This window comes from Hyla sarda, chromosome 2, assembly GCF_029499605.1.
Source record: "Hyla sarda isolate aHylSar1 chromosome 2, aHylSar1.hap1, whole genome shotgun sequence".
Lineage (NCBI taxonomy): Eukaryota > Metazoa > Chordata > Amphibia > Anura > Hylidae > Hyla > Hyla sarda.
In genome coordinates, this window is record NC_079190.1 from 47,013,315 (window position 1) to 47,031,102 (window position 17,788).

General features: G+C 39.2%; 1 protein-coding gene across 3 annotated transcripts; it reads right to left on the reverse strand.

Moving 5' to 3' along the window:
- Positions 1 to 7,836: 7,836 nt before the first annotated feature.
- On the reverse strand, positions 7,837 to 17,405 carry GJB2 (gap junction protein beta 2). Of its 3 annotated transcripts, none has more exons than XM_056560330.1 (2): positions 17,262 to 17,405; positions 7,837 to 9,566 (listed from the first exon to the last, which is right to left on the reverse strand). In XM_056560330.1, the coding sequence occupies exon 2, from the start codon at positions 9,546 to 9,548 to the stop codon at positions 8,790 to 8,792; it is 759 nt and encodes a 252-aa protein (XP_056416305.1). In that variant the 5' UTR covers positions 9,549 to 9,566; positions 17,262 to 17,405; the 3' UTR covers positions 7,837 to 8,789. The 3 variants fall into 3 exon arrangements, with proteins under 3 accessions (XP_056416305.1, XP_056416307.1, XP_056416306.1); XM_056560332.1 differs by lacking the exon at positions 17,262 to 17,405 and adding an exon at positions 13,472 to 13,566; XM_056560331.1 differs by lacking the exon at positions 17,262 to 17,405 and adding an exon at positions 11,649 to 12,041.
- Between the last annotated feature and the right edge of the window lie 383 nt (positions 17,406 to 17,788).

Genomic DNA, 17,788 nt, shown 5'->3' on the forward strand with positions numbered 1-17,788 from the left:
TATAATACACACCACAGCTGCTGCAGATCTTCTTTTGGAAAAGGATGAAGATGTTTTAATATAATTTAGATGTGGATAGAAATTTGCTTTTCTGCAACAGCTTGTGTGTATTTTTTATAACATACCGCCTATTATAAAATACTAGGACTGCAGCAGCTTGTGTGCATTATATAACCTACCCCATTTTATTAATAACTAGGACTGCAGCAGCTCGTGTGCATTATATAACCTACCCCATTTTATTAATAACTAGGACTGCAGCAGCTTGTGTGCATTATCATACCCCTATTATAACTTACTAGAACTGCAGCAGCTCGTGTGCATTATTTAATATACCCCTATTATAACTTACTAGGACTGCAGCAGCTCATGTGCATTATTTAATATACCCCTATTATAACTTACTAGGACTGCAGCAGCTCATGTGCATTATTTAATTTACCCCTATTATAACTTACTAGGACTGCAGCAGCTCGTGTGCATTATTTAATATACCCCTATTATAACTTATTAGGACTGCAGCAGCTCATGTGCATTATTTAATATACCCCTATAATAACTTACTAGGACTGCAGCAGCTCATGTGCATTATTTAATATACCCCAATTATAAAATACTAGGACTGCAGCAGCCCGTGTGCATTATTTAATATACCCCTATTATAACTTACTAGGACTGCAGCAGCTTGTGTGCATTATTTAATATACCCCTATTATAACTTACTAGGACTGCAGCAGCTTGTGTTCATTATTTAATATACCCCTATTATAACTTACTAGGGCTGCAGCAGCTCATGTGCATTATTTAATATACCCCTATTATACTTACTTGGACTGCAGCAGCTCGTGTGCATTATTTAATATACCCCTATTATAACTTATTAGGAATGCTGTCACCTTATAGTTCTGTGACCTGTATACCTATATTCTATGGGCAACCTCCTGCTATTTTATGGTCAAAGAATACTTCGGCAACCTCTAATATTCTAAGAATTTACAGTAGAAGACATTCCAATCCTAAATAGTAAATGATGTGATCTATATGATTACATCTGTGCTTTGTGATTCTTGACCATTTTAATGTAGAAGATATATATTGTATTTATACATATATATATATATGTATAATTCTATTTTAATAGGCATAGAGGCTGCAATATTGAATATATTATACAATCGCTTACTATTATATGACTATCACTTCTGACGACACATCTAGCACCCCATGTGGATTGATTATTTATACAGCCATATTCATACTATAAAGGTGCGCCAAGCACAAAATGTTTACAGAAAATAAGGTTTGTATCGTATTGTGACCAGCAATACATAAATAATCAGGCGTGTTAAGTCTCCTATTCAACAGGAGTCCATGAAATATATGAATGCCGTTGCATCAACAACAAATGTATGTAGCAAATCCCCCCTGCTTTACATGTCTGTGTGCCACCCTGGGACATGCTTATGTCAGCAAGTCTAGATGTGCTGAACCAGGGGAAATAGTGCCAGGTCAACGGATGCTTACAGTGAGCAGGGGGCAAAATCAGACATAGCTGCACAATTACTCATTTGTACTCTTAATTCTTGCAGTTTTTTTTTTAATCATCCCTACTGTATGAAGTGGTATATTTCTACCAGGTCTATAGGTAACTTGGTGTCTCCAGGGATAGAGGCTGTCAGTGTATTACAATATTGGCCTCACATAATGGGGGGGGGTTTACAAGGACAGCTGTATTTACAATGATAGAAATCTACTGTCCCTCAATGGATGTCTACGGTACATCTGATATACAGTGTATGCACATACATATCCATTTCATCATCCAGCACTCATCATTGTCCATCAGTCATGGCTTCATACACCAAAGGATGTGCTATACGGTTGATAATAGTTATCTAGAATGATAATCTAAGATAGATAGAAAGATATGAGACAGATAATAGATAAATAAATAAATAGTTATGATAGATAGATAGATAGCTAGATAGATAGATAGTGAAAAGAAAACAGGCAGCACAGCGAGGTTGATGGTAGTGCTAGCTGGTTGACTCGGTCCCAAGTCCCAAAGATATATGTAGCAAAAACAGCAGCACTCCAAGGTATATGTGAATAATGTGTGGCTTTATTCACCAAAACATCAGAAGTTGCCACGTTTCAGCCTTTCAGGCTGAAACGTCGCAACTTCTGATGTTTTGGTGAATAAAGCCACACATTATTCACGTATACCTTGGAGTGCTGCTGTTTTTCTACATATAGATAGATAGATATATATGAGATAGATATGAGATAGATAGATAGATAGATATGAGACAGATAAATAGATAGATAGATATGAGATAGATAGATATGAGATAGAAAGATAGATATTAGATATATATAGATAGATATGAGATAGATAGATATGAGATATAGATAGATATGCGATAGATAAATACATGAAGAGTAATGAGATAGATAGATATGACAAAGATAAGAACATGGATATTAGCTAGATAATAGATAATTATATGTATAGATATGAGATAGATATTAGATGTATAGATAAACATGAGATAAATAGATATTACAAAGAGAGAAGATACATATACACAGTATGATAGATATATAAATAAATAGATAGATGGATATTAGATAAAAATGTACGCGATAAATAGATGGATAATAAATAGATAGAGATGAATGGATATATAGATGTAAGATAAATAGATACTAAATAGGTAAAAATAAAAGACAAACCGTATAGATTAGATAGATGTGAGATAGATAGATATGAGATAGATAGGAGATAGATGGATACATATGAGATAGATAGATATTAGATAGATAGATATGAGATAGATAGATATTAGATAGATAGATATGAGATAGATAGGAGATAGATGGATACATATGAGATAGATAGAGATGAGATAGATAGATATGAGATAGATAGATAGATATGAGATAGATAGATATGAGATAGATAGATATGAGATGGGTTCAATTGTAAATTTCTATTTTTTCCATGTATATATGTGCATGTTTTGGTTCACATAAAAACTATAAGTATAATATATTTGTATATATATATATATATAGATAGATAGATAGATAGATAGATAGATAGATTTTTTAGAATTTTAGACATGCATTCATACATACACCCATGTTATGCGCCTGGTTTACTTCTAGCTTGAAAACTTAACCCTGCCTGGGATGGCTCTAGCACACAGCCCCCATGGACTGAGCGGTGAGGTTAGATAATGGGAATGTGAGATGGAACTGGCTGGAAAACTAGTCTGTAACCAGTGTCCATCACATGCCTGCAGACTCGCACAGTTATACAACCCTTTACAAATGAAGGGATCGTAGTGTATGAGATAGATCATCACCCCCAGCATCCAAGTCATTACTAAGATGGAGTCGATGCTACAGGATTAAGTCAGGACTACTATAGAGCTGAGTGCAAGTGTTTAGAGTAGTTGTTGATCCAATGTGTACAGTACATTAATACAAGTCTCCAGTCATCTTAAAAAAAACAGCCCTCCCACTTGTCCGCCACCCAACACACCACATCTGGGGCTTACCAAACAGTCCTGACCACAGCCAGCCAACTCTACTCATAGATCTCCTCTTCTGGGCATTTGGTAAGAGCCAAGGTGGCAAAAAACAAACTTTAGAAAAGCGTTTGCAGGTGACAGGGGTGTCTTAATGTTCCAAAGAGTCCAGGGTCTCCTCTTCATCCATCTCTGCTGTCACATTCTGTGAGCATGCATGGTTGAACCCAACAAGTTAGCAGCAGGCTGGGCTAGACCACGCCCTTCATGCCACTTCCAAACCCTGGACCCTGTCACTGGTGGGTGATGCCGCCCTAATAGCCCGCAGCTCTACACTTTCCATGCTAGTTATTGGGAAGGGAGGGGACTAAGATCACACCGAAAAGGTCAGGATGTTACTTGATCACTGACCCCGAGTAACATAATGTAGAAGAATTCTGTGTAGTCAAATAAGTCATTTTAGCATTACTGCGTTACAATAAAGTGTGCATCGAGAAAATGTGAATATTTGATTTTCTTATTTATTTTCTTATAATTTTTGATTATTGTTATTATTATTCTAAATGCTTGAGAAACAGAGTTATAAAACGTATTTCAATTTTTGTTGTTTTATGTGTTATTTTATGTGTTATTTTGCTCTTGGGCACACCCTTTTAGTAAAGGGTCTATACTTAATCGGTGAAGCTTCTCAGATGGTTACAGAATGTCTGTAAATTCCTGGACAGTCCAATATAATAGAAGTTTTTTTTTCTCCAGTGTCTATGAAAAAAGTTGATATTAGTATATTAAAGTACAGTATAGACCAGTGTTGTCTCTGGCTGCTGCAAAACTACAACTCCCAGCATGCCCGGGCAGCCTTCAGGCACCCTGGTTGGGAAACACTGGTATAGACATATATTACTTATAAATGTGTCTAGAGTGATACTGCGGTATATCATAGTATATGTTTTTGTAGTCACTCACTTAAAAACACATATTGTAAGATGACTTATGATTTATGTGATTTATTGTCGACAGTCACAGTTCTACTATATCAGTAGTTGTTGAGTCAAATACTGTCCCCTTACACATATATGTTGTGCATACCTTTATACATAAAAAGAGAAGGCCTGACTCATCAACGCCCAGCCTAAACCCTTGACCTAGAAACCTGAATTTTTGCACAGGTGTTGTTTTTAAGATGTAGACGAGGAATAAGAAAGGATTTTTCTAAATTCAACCCTTAAAGGGGTAACTCCCATGGAAAACTTTTTTTTTTTTTTTTTTAAATCAACTGGTGCCAGAAAGTTAACAGATTTGTAAATCACTTCTATTAAAAAATCTTAATCCTTCCAGTACTTTTTAGGGGCTGTATACTAAAGAGAAATCCAAAAAAGAAATGCAATTCCTCTGATGTCATGACCACAGTGCTCTCTGCTGACCTCTGCTGTCCATTTTAGGAACTGTCCAAAGCAGGATAAAATCCCCATATGCTGCTCTGGACAGTTCCTAAAATGGACAGCAGAGGTCAGCAGAGAGCACTGTGGTCATGACATCAGAGAAAATGCATTTCTTTTTTGGATTTCTCTTTAGTATACAGCCCCTAAAAAGTACTGGAAGGATTAACATTTTTTAATAGAAGGGATTTACAAATCTGTTTAACTTTCTGGCACCAGTTTATAAAAAAAAAAAAAAAGTTTTCCACGGGAGTTTCCCTTTAAGGGGGTGAAAAAGCAAAATAAGATTAATGCTTATGAAGAAATATAAAATCTCATCCCTTCCCCAATATCGCGCCACACCCCTACCCCTTAATTCCCTGGTTGAACTTGATGGACATATGTCTTTTTTCGACCGTACTAACTATGTAACTATGTAACTATGTTAAAAGGTTGTATGGAAGTCCATCATTTTTGAAGCTAGAAGCATGAAACTTTGTTTTTAGGCTAACAATTCGAGATAAAGAAACACGTGTTTTAACATTTTCTAAAATTCCACCCCTGAAGGGGTGAAACGGGGGTTCAAAGTTTGTATGAATTAACCCCTTACCGCAGGTATACCCAGCGCTGCGGCACGGGAGGGTTATGAAGCGAGCTCAGGAGCTGAGCTCGCATCATACCTGCACGGTCCCGGCTGCTATCAGCTGCCAGGACTCGTGGCTAATGCCGGAAATTGCCGTTCCAGCAGATGTCCGGCATTAACTCTTCGGGTTGTTTGGATGCTCGTAGATCGTAAAAAGTAGATCTATGTTACCCCAAATTTAACAGGAGTGAAGCCGCGGGCAAAAGCTAGTTAAAGGGGTATTCCAGGCCAAAACTTTTTTTTATATATCAACTGGCTCCGGAAAGTTAAACAGATTTGTAAATTACTTCTATTAAAAAATCTTAATCCTTCCAATAGTTATTAGCTTCTGAAGTTGAGTTGTTGTTTTCTGTCTAACTGCTCTCTGATGACTCACGTCTCGGGAGCTGTACAGTTCCTATGGGGATATTCTCCCATCATGCACAGCTCCCGGGACGTGATATCATCATTGAGCAGTTAGACAGAAAACTTCAGAAGCTAATAACTATTGGAAGGATTAAGATTTTTTAATCGAAGTAATTTACAAATCTGTTTAACTTTCCGGAGCCAGTTGATATATATAAAAAAAGGTTTTGCCTGGAATACCCCTTTAATTTATATATTAACACTGGACATCTTCTTTAAGAGCCTGGTGTTCATGTCAGCGTCCAGTTCGGGGAATCAAGTAAGAAGGAATGAAAAAAAATCCCCTTATGGAGGCACTGCAACTCTCAATGGATTCTACGAAGACGATAATAATAATCTTAAAAATAATTTATTATAATAGCAGACCATAGGTATGCTAATCTGATGAAGGGTTCATCCCAAAATGTATTATTGGTCTGCTAATAGAATTAACTATAAGATTATTGCTATCATCTTCATGGAATCCATTGTGAGTTGCAACTTATCTGTAAGGGGAATTTTTGTTTTTGTTTCTTCTTTGCGGATCGCTTCCTCCGCTACCATAAGGCCCAGCAGCACTCTAGTGGAGGAACCATTACTACCCATGACATATAGGTAATATGTGCCCGATGAATGAGCTCCAGGTGAGCAGTTTATATTATCATTGACACTGGAAATATTGTCTCTGTTATTGCACTAGGCGCCCCACAATGGTAAATTTGGTGCATCATACTAGACATGCTAGACCATTTTTTTTCTAACTTTACATAATTTGTTTGTCAGCTTACTTTATGCCAATGTTTTGTGCAAGACGTTTGGATACATTTGGATGCATGTGTGCAGATGTTAGGCCACACCCCTCCTAGTTAAACCACACCGAGATTAATCGGGTATTCCGGGCAAAAATATTTTATCCCTTATCCAAAGGATAGGGGATAAGGTGTCTGATCACGGGGGGCCCGCTGCTGAGACTCCCGTGATCTCCTTGCAGCACCCACATTCTATGCGGGCGCTGAATCTCCAGTTTCGGAAACCTCCAGGTTTCCGGGAGTGGGGATATGATGTCACGCCACGCCCCCTCCATTCATGTCTATGGGAGGGGGCGTGACGGCAGTCACGCCCCCTCCCATAGACATGAATGGAGGGAACGTGGCGTGACGTCACGTCCCCAGTCCCGGAAACCCGGGGGTTTCCAAAACTAGAGACGCAGCCTAGAATGCGGGTGCTGCAGGGAGATCGCGAGGGGGTCTCAGCAGCGAGACCCCCACAATCAGACATTGTGTCTATCAAAGCAAGAGACAAGTTCTCCACTCTGATAATATAATAATATTATTGAGCCTGATATAAGCTTGAGGGCCTGTACGTGTGTAGCTTTGTTCCACATATACCAAGAAAGAAGCAAGCAGGAGGCACTCGTGGATGCAACACGTAGATTTATTCAGATACGGTCACAGGATGCAACTTGATCAACCAGCCGTTTCACGCTACTATTCATGACGCATTTAGCGTGAAACGGCTGGTTGATCAAGTTGCATCCTGTGACATACCTGAATAAATGTACGTGTTGCATCCACGAGTGCCTCCTGCTTGCTTCTTTCTTGGTATTGGACTTTCTGTTCCTATTGGGATCGAGCACCGTGTGAACACGGCTACACCTGGAAACCTGAATTTGGTTGCAGTTCACACCACCTCCGGCTTTTGGTAGGCGGCAGTGCCGACATTCTACTTTTCTCGTTGAATTTTGTTTTACATATGTTTAGATTTCATGATATACATTATGTCATCTCTAGAAAAACTATAAAAAGGAGAATAGTATAAATCATTTATTTTACTAAAACATACACATTAATACAAAAATTTTTGCACATTCTGACATTTGTACTTGCATCGCTCCCTCTAGTGACCTATTGCTGGAAATGCAGCTATGAACATCCCCCAAGAAGTAGACAAAAAATATTCAAATCTGGCCATTCATTTGCTACATCAAGAATCGTATTGTTCTAGATTTTTCACATAGAAAGAAACTTTTTAGCTGTAAATCCAAAATACAAGCATGAACACCCCGCCAGGTGGAAAAACAGCAGAAATCCAGCATAGGCAGTGGTCAAACCAGCAGGTAGTTGCAGAAAATAGAAATTTAATATTGTCCTTGTTTTCTTCTCAAAAGTAAAATAACACATAACACAGTCCCACCTTGAGTAAGGAAGCATCTAACTTTTTTCCTGCTAAGGTCACATCCTTAGCAGCAAATGTATACACGGCAGCAATATGTACACTTTTAGGCAGTTCTAGGTAGGGTTAGGATAATCCTATGGATCTCAAGTATATGTTAGTGCACACACTTTACTAAGGTCATAACATTTCTTCTATTATGTTTTTGTATAAAACATTTCGAGGCCTGGAAAAAGTTATTGATACAGTATATTTCAGTCAAGCCTTACTTCCAGCACATCTCATTGCACATTTAGCTCTCAATAGGAAAAGTGGCAGTGTTTTCCATTAAAATACAGTCGTGAAACTTACAAAATTGGTCTGTTACTCACATCAGTAACAATTCTCGGTTGTAACATAAATAGTGAAAATAAAACCCACCAAAAAACATAAAAAAGGCAGAAATACTATTTACGGTAATTAATTATCTACAGCTTCTTATTCTGGATCCACAAATGTTCCCTTTTTAGTCATGTGACTCCTATATTCTCAGATCTATTCTGCTTGTCTAGAACATGAACCAAATCATTTTTCGTTGGACACAATGGCAGGCTGGGTTCAACAAAAAAAACCATAAAGGACACTTTGACAGGTCTGGGTTCATTGCTCTTTTTGCTCATTTAACATGTTCTGTTTCTCTTCTTTTCCAGTACAGGAGGAGTGGTTGGAGGATTTTTTGGCAGCGTGTCTTTTATTGGATCTTCTCACTGAAGCCTTGATGACAAGATAACACAACTCAGCCACATTGAGGACCATGCAGATGCCGGACACAATCACCATGAAGAAGGTGAAAACTGTCTTTTCAGTAGGCCGAGAAATGAAACAGTCAACAAGATTCGGACATGGCCAGTCTGAACATCGGACCAGGCGTTGCATATGGAAACCGGTGTAGAGAAAGTAGAAGAGGTACATGAAAGCAGCTTCAAATATGACTCTGAACAAGATGCTGGTGGTATATGTCCACCACAATGTGCCCTGAATTTTAACTTTACGATTCTTCAGAGCTTCCAAGTGCTTTTCATCACATTCTCCCTTCTTTTGTAGTCGCTTTTTCTCTCCATGTCTCAGGTAGGCCACATGCATGGCAACCAACAGTGCCGGTGTTGCTACAAAAATGAGCTGAAGGCACCAGAGCCTGATGTGAGACACTGGGAAGTGGTGATCATAGCAGACATTTTTGCATCCTGGCTGTAAGGTGTTGCAGTTAAAGTCTGCCTGTTCATCGCCCCAAACACTTTCTGCAGCCACCACCAGGATCATTATACGGAATATGAAAAGCACCGAAAGCCAAATTTTGCCAATGCTGGTGGAATATTTGTTGACCCCTCCAATGACATCATAAAGAGTTCCCCAATCCATGTTGTTGGAAGACCGTCTCTGGAAGATAAGATAGAAAAGCATGTTAGATGACAGAACATGGCCATGAACCTAGAGAAACGTTGCAATATGCCACTGATAGAGTAACAGACAAATGTATGTCAATTTGTTAATGGGGTACTCCTGCCCTAAGACATCTTATCCCCTATCCATAGGATAGGGGATAAGATGTCTGATCGCGGGGGTCCCGCCGCTGGCAATCTAGCATGCAGTACTCATCTGTGAGCACTGCAGGAAGCGCTGGAGGCTCCAAGTCTTATGTCTTATGAGTATCGTGACATCACGACTCCGCCCCTGTGTGACATCACGCCCCACCCCCTCAATGCAAGTCTATGGGAGGGGGCGTGATGGCCGTCACGCCCCCTACCATAGACTTGCATTGAGGGGGTGGGGCGTGACATCACATGGGGGCGGAGTCATGATGTCACGACGCTCCATCCCCATGGTCGGGAGGCATAAGACTTGGAGCCTTCAGCGCTTCCTGCAGTGCTCACAGGTGAGTGCTGCATGCTAGATTGCGGGGGTCCCCAGCGACGGGACCCCCACAATCAGACATCTTATCCCCTATCCTTTGGATAGGGTATAAGATGTCTTAGGGCCGGAGTACCCCTTTAAGGACCAACCACCTAATGACCATTGTCATACAAGTCTAGTTGGTGGAGGTCCATCAGCCAGAACCCTCATTTATTCTTAAGACAAGCTAAACCTTATCCACACCCCATCCTAATGTAGGAGAAACCATGCATTTACAATCATTCCCCACTAAACTACATAAGTTACATGTAACTTATACATATCTAGTCTTCTAATACATTTTTGAGGAGGAACTTGTGCAGCGTCCTCTACAATGAAAACAGAATAGAACCATGGGATCTGATAGAGTCCAAGCTGCCAAATCCAAACTGATCTGACTTGTGGTAATCGGACATGTATTATTAATGCATTAACTCAGAAATGACACAAAAGGTCACATTAACTAATACTGACTAGTACAGTGCAGTCTTAGACAGTTTACAAATGTGCCAGATTTATCACAGTGGCTCAGGCTGTCGATAAATCTGGTGCGTTTTTAGGTTGTCAAGTCTAAGTGCATTAGTTCGCTTACATTACCCCAGAATGTTTTGCCACAATTTTGGTGAAATATTTAGTACATGGAGTCGCAAGCAAACCGTGTCCCTTTCCAAACAAAACCATGCCCCTTCTCGCTAAGCCACACCCCCTGGATAAACAAGGTTACAACATTTCTAAAGCACATGGTAATGTGGTGCAAGTCGGGTCGACTAGTTTTTTTTTATTTTTAAACAAACTGGGACAGAATTATGTATTTTTTGCGATAGTAAATCTTCCCAAAATTCCTGCTTCATACTTTATGGGGAAGCTGTGCATGACATGGGGATTGAAAAAGCTCCTAAGAGAGAATCCTTTTGTTATGCTCTGTGCCTTTGCGTACATTGTTCTTTTAAAGTGGTATTTTGGTTGTATTAACTAAAACATTCATTGCATATAAAAAGTTATACAAATTTCCAATATACTGTCTGTTTCTTATGGTTTTCAAGATCTTTACTAATTGTTGTTCAGTAGGAATCTATATTATTTACTTTTGGTGTATAAATACCAGTTCTGATCATATCATCATAACACATTATAGTTCCAGTGTATTAGGGGGAGCCTACATGTAGAGGGCCATACAACATACCAAGGTGTGGCTACAATGTGGCCAAAATGATGCCAACGTAGGCCTTGGCTGGATACTGGCACACTTTAAATATGGATTGTTAATGGCCATATGGATTTTCTAGTGAACAGTGGTTTAAACAATAAGTCTGAATACTGTGGCGATTCGCGGTTCACTGCATGCCTGGCGTGACTTTCGCCTCATCGCAGCAACATTTGACTGCCTCATGCAGACTCACCCTCAGAGTCTATCTTATAGACGTGCACTTGTGTATTCATCTCATGAACAGGACAGATATTTTTTTTTAAATGGGAATAAACAATCAAAGCTCCTATAAAATGACAGCAAGCAGAGATCTTGAAAACCACAAGAAATTTTAAAAAGTAAATGAACAAAAAAATGTTTACTTTTCATTATTAATTATTCAGCACAACAGTGCTTCTTGATGCATATTCAGCTATATAGACGACGTTTTTCACATCTTATCTTCCTTTAGCAGTGAACTGATTTAATTTAAGGATTTTTTTTTACGTTAAAACAAGAGACATTTCAATAGCAAAGCTAGCTGTCTAGATAGTATCAAAGGTCATCCATATATTCTATCAACTAACATCCGTGTACTTTGCATGGCTAATGTCACTGGAGGTGAATGTTGTTTTGCTTCTGCAGGAATGACACAGACAAGCAGTTCTAGAACTCACCAATAAGAAATATTTCCTTGTACTCCACACAGGCCACTGACATATGTACACCTAGAATAACTACTGCAACCGTGTCTTAAGATAATCGTGTCCCACATGTTCTTATTACCTAGACATATGAAATAAATATTCCAAAAATGCAAATGATTCATTCTGTTCATTATACTGGAATTTGGTAGATAGGAGCTTTCTGGATTAACGTTTCATTTTTAGATCTGTGTCTTGTGCTGTATGTGCAAGTCCAAAGGTCAAGTGAAACAATGCTAATCTATTGACCACTAGGTGGTGCTACAGCATCACAGCCAATAAACCTATCGTATGTATAGTAATGTTTTGATTTTCGAAAAGCTTTCTATGCCCGCTGTTCACACAACGCTTCTATCACAATGTTCCTTAACTTCTTGCTCTCCAAACCTTGCAAAAATACAACTCCTTTACTGCCCTGACAACCTGTTGCTAAACTCCAACTTCAACTCCAAAACGCTACCTTCATATTAGTATGTTTTGGCCAAAATTAGTTTGAAGAGTGTGCTCCAACCTTTAGACCTCAAGCTGTTGCGGCCCACAACTGTCAGGGCATCATGGTAGTTGTAGTTTTGCAACAGCTTGAGGTCTAAAGGTTGGAGAACAAGCTTCAAACTAATTTTGGCCAAAACATACTAATATGAAGGTAATATACATATTACATATATACATATATACACACTGGGGGAGATTTATCAAAACCTGTGCAGAGGAAGAGTGGTGCAGTTGCCCATAGCAACCAATCAGATTGCTTCTTTCATTTTCCACAGGCCTCTAAAGAGGCCTGTGGAAAATGAAAGAAGCAATCTGATTGGTTGCTATGGGCAACTGCACCACTCTTCCTCTGCACAGGTTTTGATAAATCTCCCCCAGTGTGTATATATTTTGTTTTTGTCAATTTCACTGTAGTAGAATGTGACCTATGAGTAATCTGTTTATAGCACTGAAGTGACTTTTCACACAGTCATCTTCCCCAAAGAATTAAAGGAAACACATGATGCACAATAAATGCAGCGTAATGTATATTACATGAATAACCTGAATGATGCGTAAATGTGAAGCCATATGACTAATAGTAATAACCGGATGCAACCAGTTCACCTACAGAGATGGTGAACCGGCTTCTCCCATTATTAAATGCTACCTTACATGGACAGCAACCAAAATAAGGGCTCCCAATGGGTCTTGTTCCCATAGACAGGAAATCAAAGGAAACTTATTTAGAAGGGGTGTTGTGATCCAATAAAGTTTGACTTATTGCTCGCTTTATGGGGACCTGTTGCTTTATGGGGATTAATGGGGTCCCACATTCAGCGTTTTACAGAACCATTTTTGCGTCTTTGTTACGCCTGCAAGTCGCGCCTTGACTGCAGGTCTGATGACCATAAGAGCCGTGATCAGGCTGGGATTTGTGGGCGAAAAAAGGATGCAAAAATGTAGCTTTAATATGCCCATCTATAGGTCCCCTTAAAGAACAGCCATCACGCCCCCTCCCATAGACTTACATTGAAGAGCTGGGGTGTGACGTCACGAGGGGTGGAGCATGATGTCACGAGGGGGCAAGGCAACCCCCGAATCCCGCACCAGCGTTCGGAACTAAATGTTCCTAATGCTGGGGAGTGGAGTAGCCCTTTAAGAGCTTCTTTTCTACCCTGCAGATGGAGGATGCTTTATAGGCTAGGTCTCCAAAGTTGGGAAACTACAGCTCCCAGCATGCTCGGACAACTACAACTCCCAGCATGCTCAGACAGCTACAACTCCCAGCATGCTCGGACAGCCGTTGGCTGTCCAGGCATGCTTGGATTATAGTTTTGCAACAGCTGGAGGCACACTGGTTGGGAAACCTTTCTTTATAAGGTTAAAAGAGCAGTTGCTATTTTCCTATAGCCTCATGTTCAGTTCCCCTAAAAACTGTAAAAATGGTCGATAATGCAGCTGGTACAATAATGAATGGTAGATCGTATCTTAAAAGGGCACTCCGGAGGAAAAAATAAATGTTTTCAAATCAACTAGTTCGAGAAAGTAATAAAGAATTTTAGATTACTTCTATTGTAAAATCTGAATCTTTCCAGTACTTATCAGCTGCTGTATGTTTCAGAGGAAGTTGTGTAGTTCTTTCCAGTCTGTCCACAGTGCTCTCTGCTGCCACATCTGTCTGTGTCAGGAACTATTTAGAGTAGGAGAGGTTTGCTATGGGGTATTTGCTCCTGCTCTGGACAGTTCCTGACATGGAAAGAGGTGTCAGCAGAGAGCACTGTGGTCAGACTGGAAATAACAACTCAACTTCCTCTGTAGTATACAGCAGCTGATAAGTACTGGAAGGATTAAGATTTTTAATAGAAGTAATTTACAAATCTGCTTAACTTTCTGGCACCAGTTGATATGAAAAAATATATATATATTTTTCCACCAGGGTAATGTACATACTCCAGAGCAGGACACTTAACTAAAGTACAACACCTCAAAACATTAAAAAAAACACCTCAAATAAAACATAAAAAACACCCCAAATAAAACATTAAACAAAAAAAAACTTTTAATGTTACTTATTGGGCAAATTTTATAAATTTCTTCATCTAATTCAAAAATATCCTATAAGGCAATGTTCCCTTTAGTTACAACTCCCATCATGCCCAAACAGCCGGTGGAGTGGTAGTTTTGCAACAGCTGGAGAGTCCCAGGTTGGACCCCACTGATGTAAGGCAATGCACAGATTCAATTACATTGTTTTTTTGCAACACTACAACTCCTATCATGCCCAGCAGCCTACAGAGTGGTAGTTTGCAACAGCTGGAGAGCCACAGCTTGGAGCCCACTAAATGGCAATGCACAGATTCAATAGAAAATAGGAAAGTAAAGTATCAGAATACTCATCCTATCAGAGTTCCATCCTTATAATTACAAATTCCTAAAACTTACATGGCTTGAGCATATTACATAAAACTATAAAATAGTGTTCCTAAACTACATAATAGCATAATCGCTCCTACTTCTGGTCATAGATTGAGGAATCTATAGATTAAAGTATTCCAGAAGTAAATCGGACATACCTGAGATCTTCTTTCTAAAGGACGACGTGTGTTGAATTGTCAAAAGTAAAACCTCACTGATCTGGGACGGGCTATTCCATGTGACCTCAATAGGCTGGTACATATATATTATAATCCAGGTGTGTCAACATACACCCTAATAAGTGTTTTGTAATAAGCTGTGTTGTAACATGAAATGGGATCAGCCGCTTCCAACAGCACCACAGGATGGATGAAATAGCCCGGGATCTCAGGCTGGGACTGGCATGTGACCTGTTTCAGTAGCAATGAACTCTGTCCTTAGGTCACATGGGCCTACACATACACCCTAGGGACTGACACAGGCAGGGGTGCATACAAGAATAGCATATTGGGCCCTTGTTTTCCATTATCTCATCTTGGACTCTTCCTCAACATAACAAAAATAGTCATTGTTAGCCATAAAACTCTTAGGCTTGGACACTTCACCACAGTCTAAGGACACATTCACATCTCTATTTTTCACCTACTCACCAGTATACATCAAAAAACATATGTCCGCATATACCATTGACTTTAAGGGATGAAACCTAGACTACAAGAAACTACATTCGGTCAATTTTCCAAATTTTCTAAATACAGTATTTTTGGGGTTTCTTTTGGTAGACTACACAAAAAAGTCAACTTTCAGGAAATGGACCAATCTTAGTCACTGGAAGAGTCAATGGGCCCGTTGTTGCTATGCCACAGTATACATTTTCATACATTTTTGCTCATATCTTGAGATATATATATATATATATATAATCAGTGACAAAGATAAGATGTGAATGGGACCTAATACTTAAAGTGGTACTCCTGTGGAAAACATTTTTTTTTATCAACTGGTGCCAGAAAGTTAAACAGATTTGAAAGTTTAACAGATTTTAGTTCCATAAAAAAAAATATTTATCCTTCCAGTACTTATTAGCGGCTGTATATTACAGAGAAAGTTCTTTTGTTTTTGGATTTCTTTTTTTTCTGTCCACAGTGCTCTCTGCTGACACCTCTGTCCGTATCAGGAACTGTCCAGAACAGGAGCAAATCCCCATAGCAAACCTATGTTGCTCTGAACAGTTCCTGATACAGACAGAGGTGTCAGCAGAGAGCACTGTGGACAGAAATATAATATATAATATACAGCCGCTAATAAGTACTGGAAGGATAAAGATTTTTTTTTTAATAGAAGTCATTTACAAAACTGTTTAACTTTCTGGCCTCAGTTGATTAAAACATTTTTTATTTTTTTTTCCACCAGAGTACCCCTTTAATAGAAAGCTGCTTTTAAGATGGCAGTGCCCCCATATATACTGTGCCCTGTGCAGCTTCATTCGTTGCACCAATGACAAGTCTGCTCCTGAGATTAACTAATAACTTGCCTAGAGCCCCAATCAGAACTCTACATTATCTCTTCATTAAAACATTATATAGAGCTATGGTTTTCCTTTTCTTGACATAGTACAAAACACCTTCAGAGAAGACCAACCTTACGATAAGTAGCCTTCTAAAATAGTGGCAAGCAATTGCTAGTAATTGAGGTTTACAGACACCCTCTAAATACGTTACTAGTCTTGTTTGGGATCTAAAAATAGACAACTAGCCTTGACCTAAAGTATTACTTCCTTCCATTACATGAATTTAAGGATCTTGGTTACATGTGACATGGACCTATGTAGGTCTCACCCAGAAACAACAACCTAGAAGCAGACAGACAAACAACAATTGTCCATTTCCTGAGGACCATAGCCATTGACCAGCAGAGATTGAAGTATCATGAGTCCAGCTTGAGAATTACCCATAGAAACAACACCAAATTCCCACCATCTATACCCAACATTTTTACATCCCCAGTGATTTCTACCATCAGTACCTGCTTATCCATGCTGAGAAGACTGAAATGATCACTGACCCTATGTTAGCCGCTACCACCTCATGCTAGATGTCCTTCCTCTGACTATTGTCTTCCATGTGAATTATAAATAGAAGCTTCCACTCATTTATTCATCAGATAATTTTGTTGTGGATGCTTCATGTGTATTTGTAAGATTATATCATATTTTCTATCTGGTTACCCATGTGTGGAGGAATGAATAAGAACATAATTATGTAAAGCAGGCTGGTTATTCACTCCTGGCTGACTGCGTAAATTATGTCTTCAGTTAAAGGAATGTCTATGAAAACATGGTGTACACAAACAAGTCTAAGGCAATGACAGGGGGTAGTGGAATGAGGAAGATGAAGGACTCACCTGTGTAAGGATGGATGGTTAATGTATCCGACAAGCTGTGCCCACAGTGCTGGGCACTGAACGAGCTGTCCCACAGGTAAGAGCTAGTAGAAATCCAGAGTGACTGCCTGTTCTGGTAACTCAGGTAGGCGGTCACACCTCCACTCTCCAAGCTGAAACTTCACTGACAACTCTACAGAGGTACTATTTATTGCTGCCTCTATGGCCACTCCCATACACAAAGTTAATTCGACACTACTACAAATGCCAGGCTTGGTTGATCATTTATAAAAACTAAAAAGAAGACACAAGTTTTCAGAGGTCGATAATCCTCTGGCCCCAGGCTGCCTGGCACTGACATGACGATATCATATCCAGGGTGGAATGATAAAAGCAAATGCATTGAATTCAAACCTGTAGCTGATCTCCTTCACATTGTTTTATTCATTGTTTTGAAACACCACGATTTTCACATGTTTTTTATGGTGATTTTTATTCAAGCATTTTTGGTCTCTTATTTTCTTTTACATTCTTTGGATTTTTGGGAG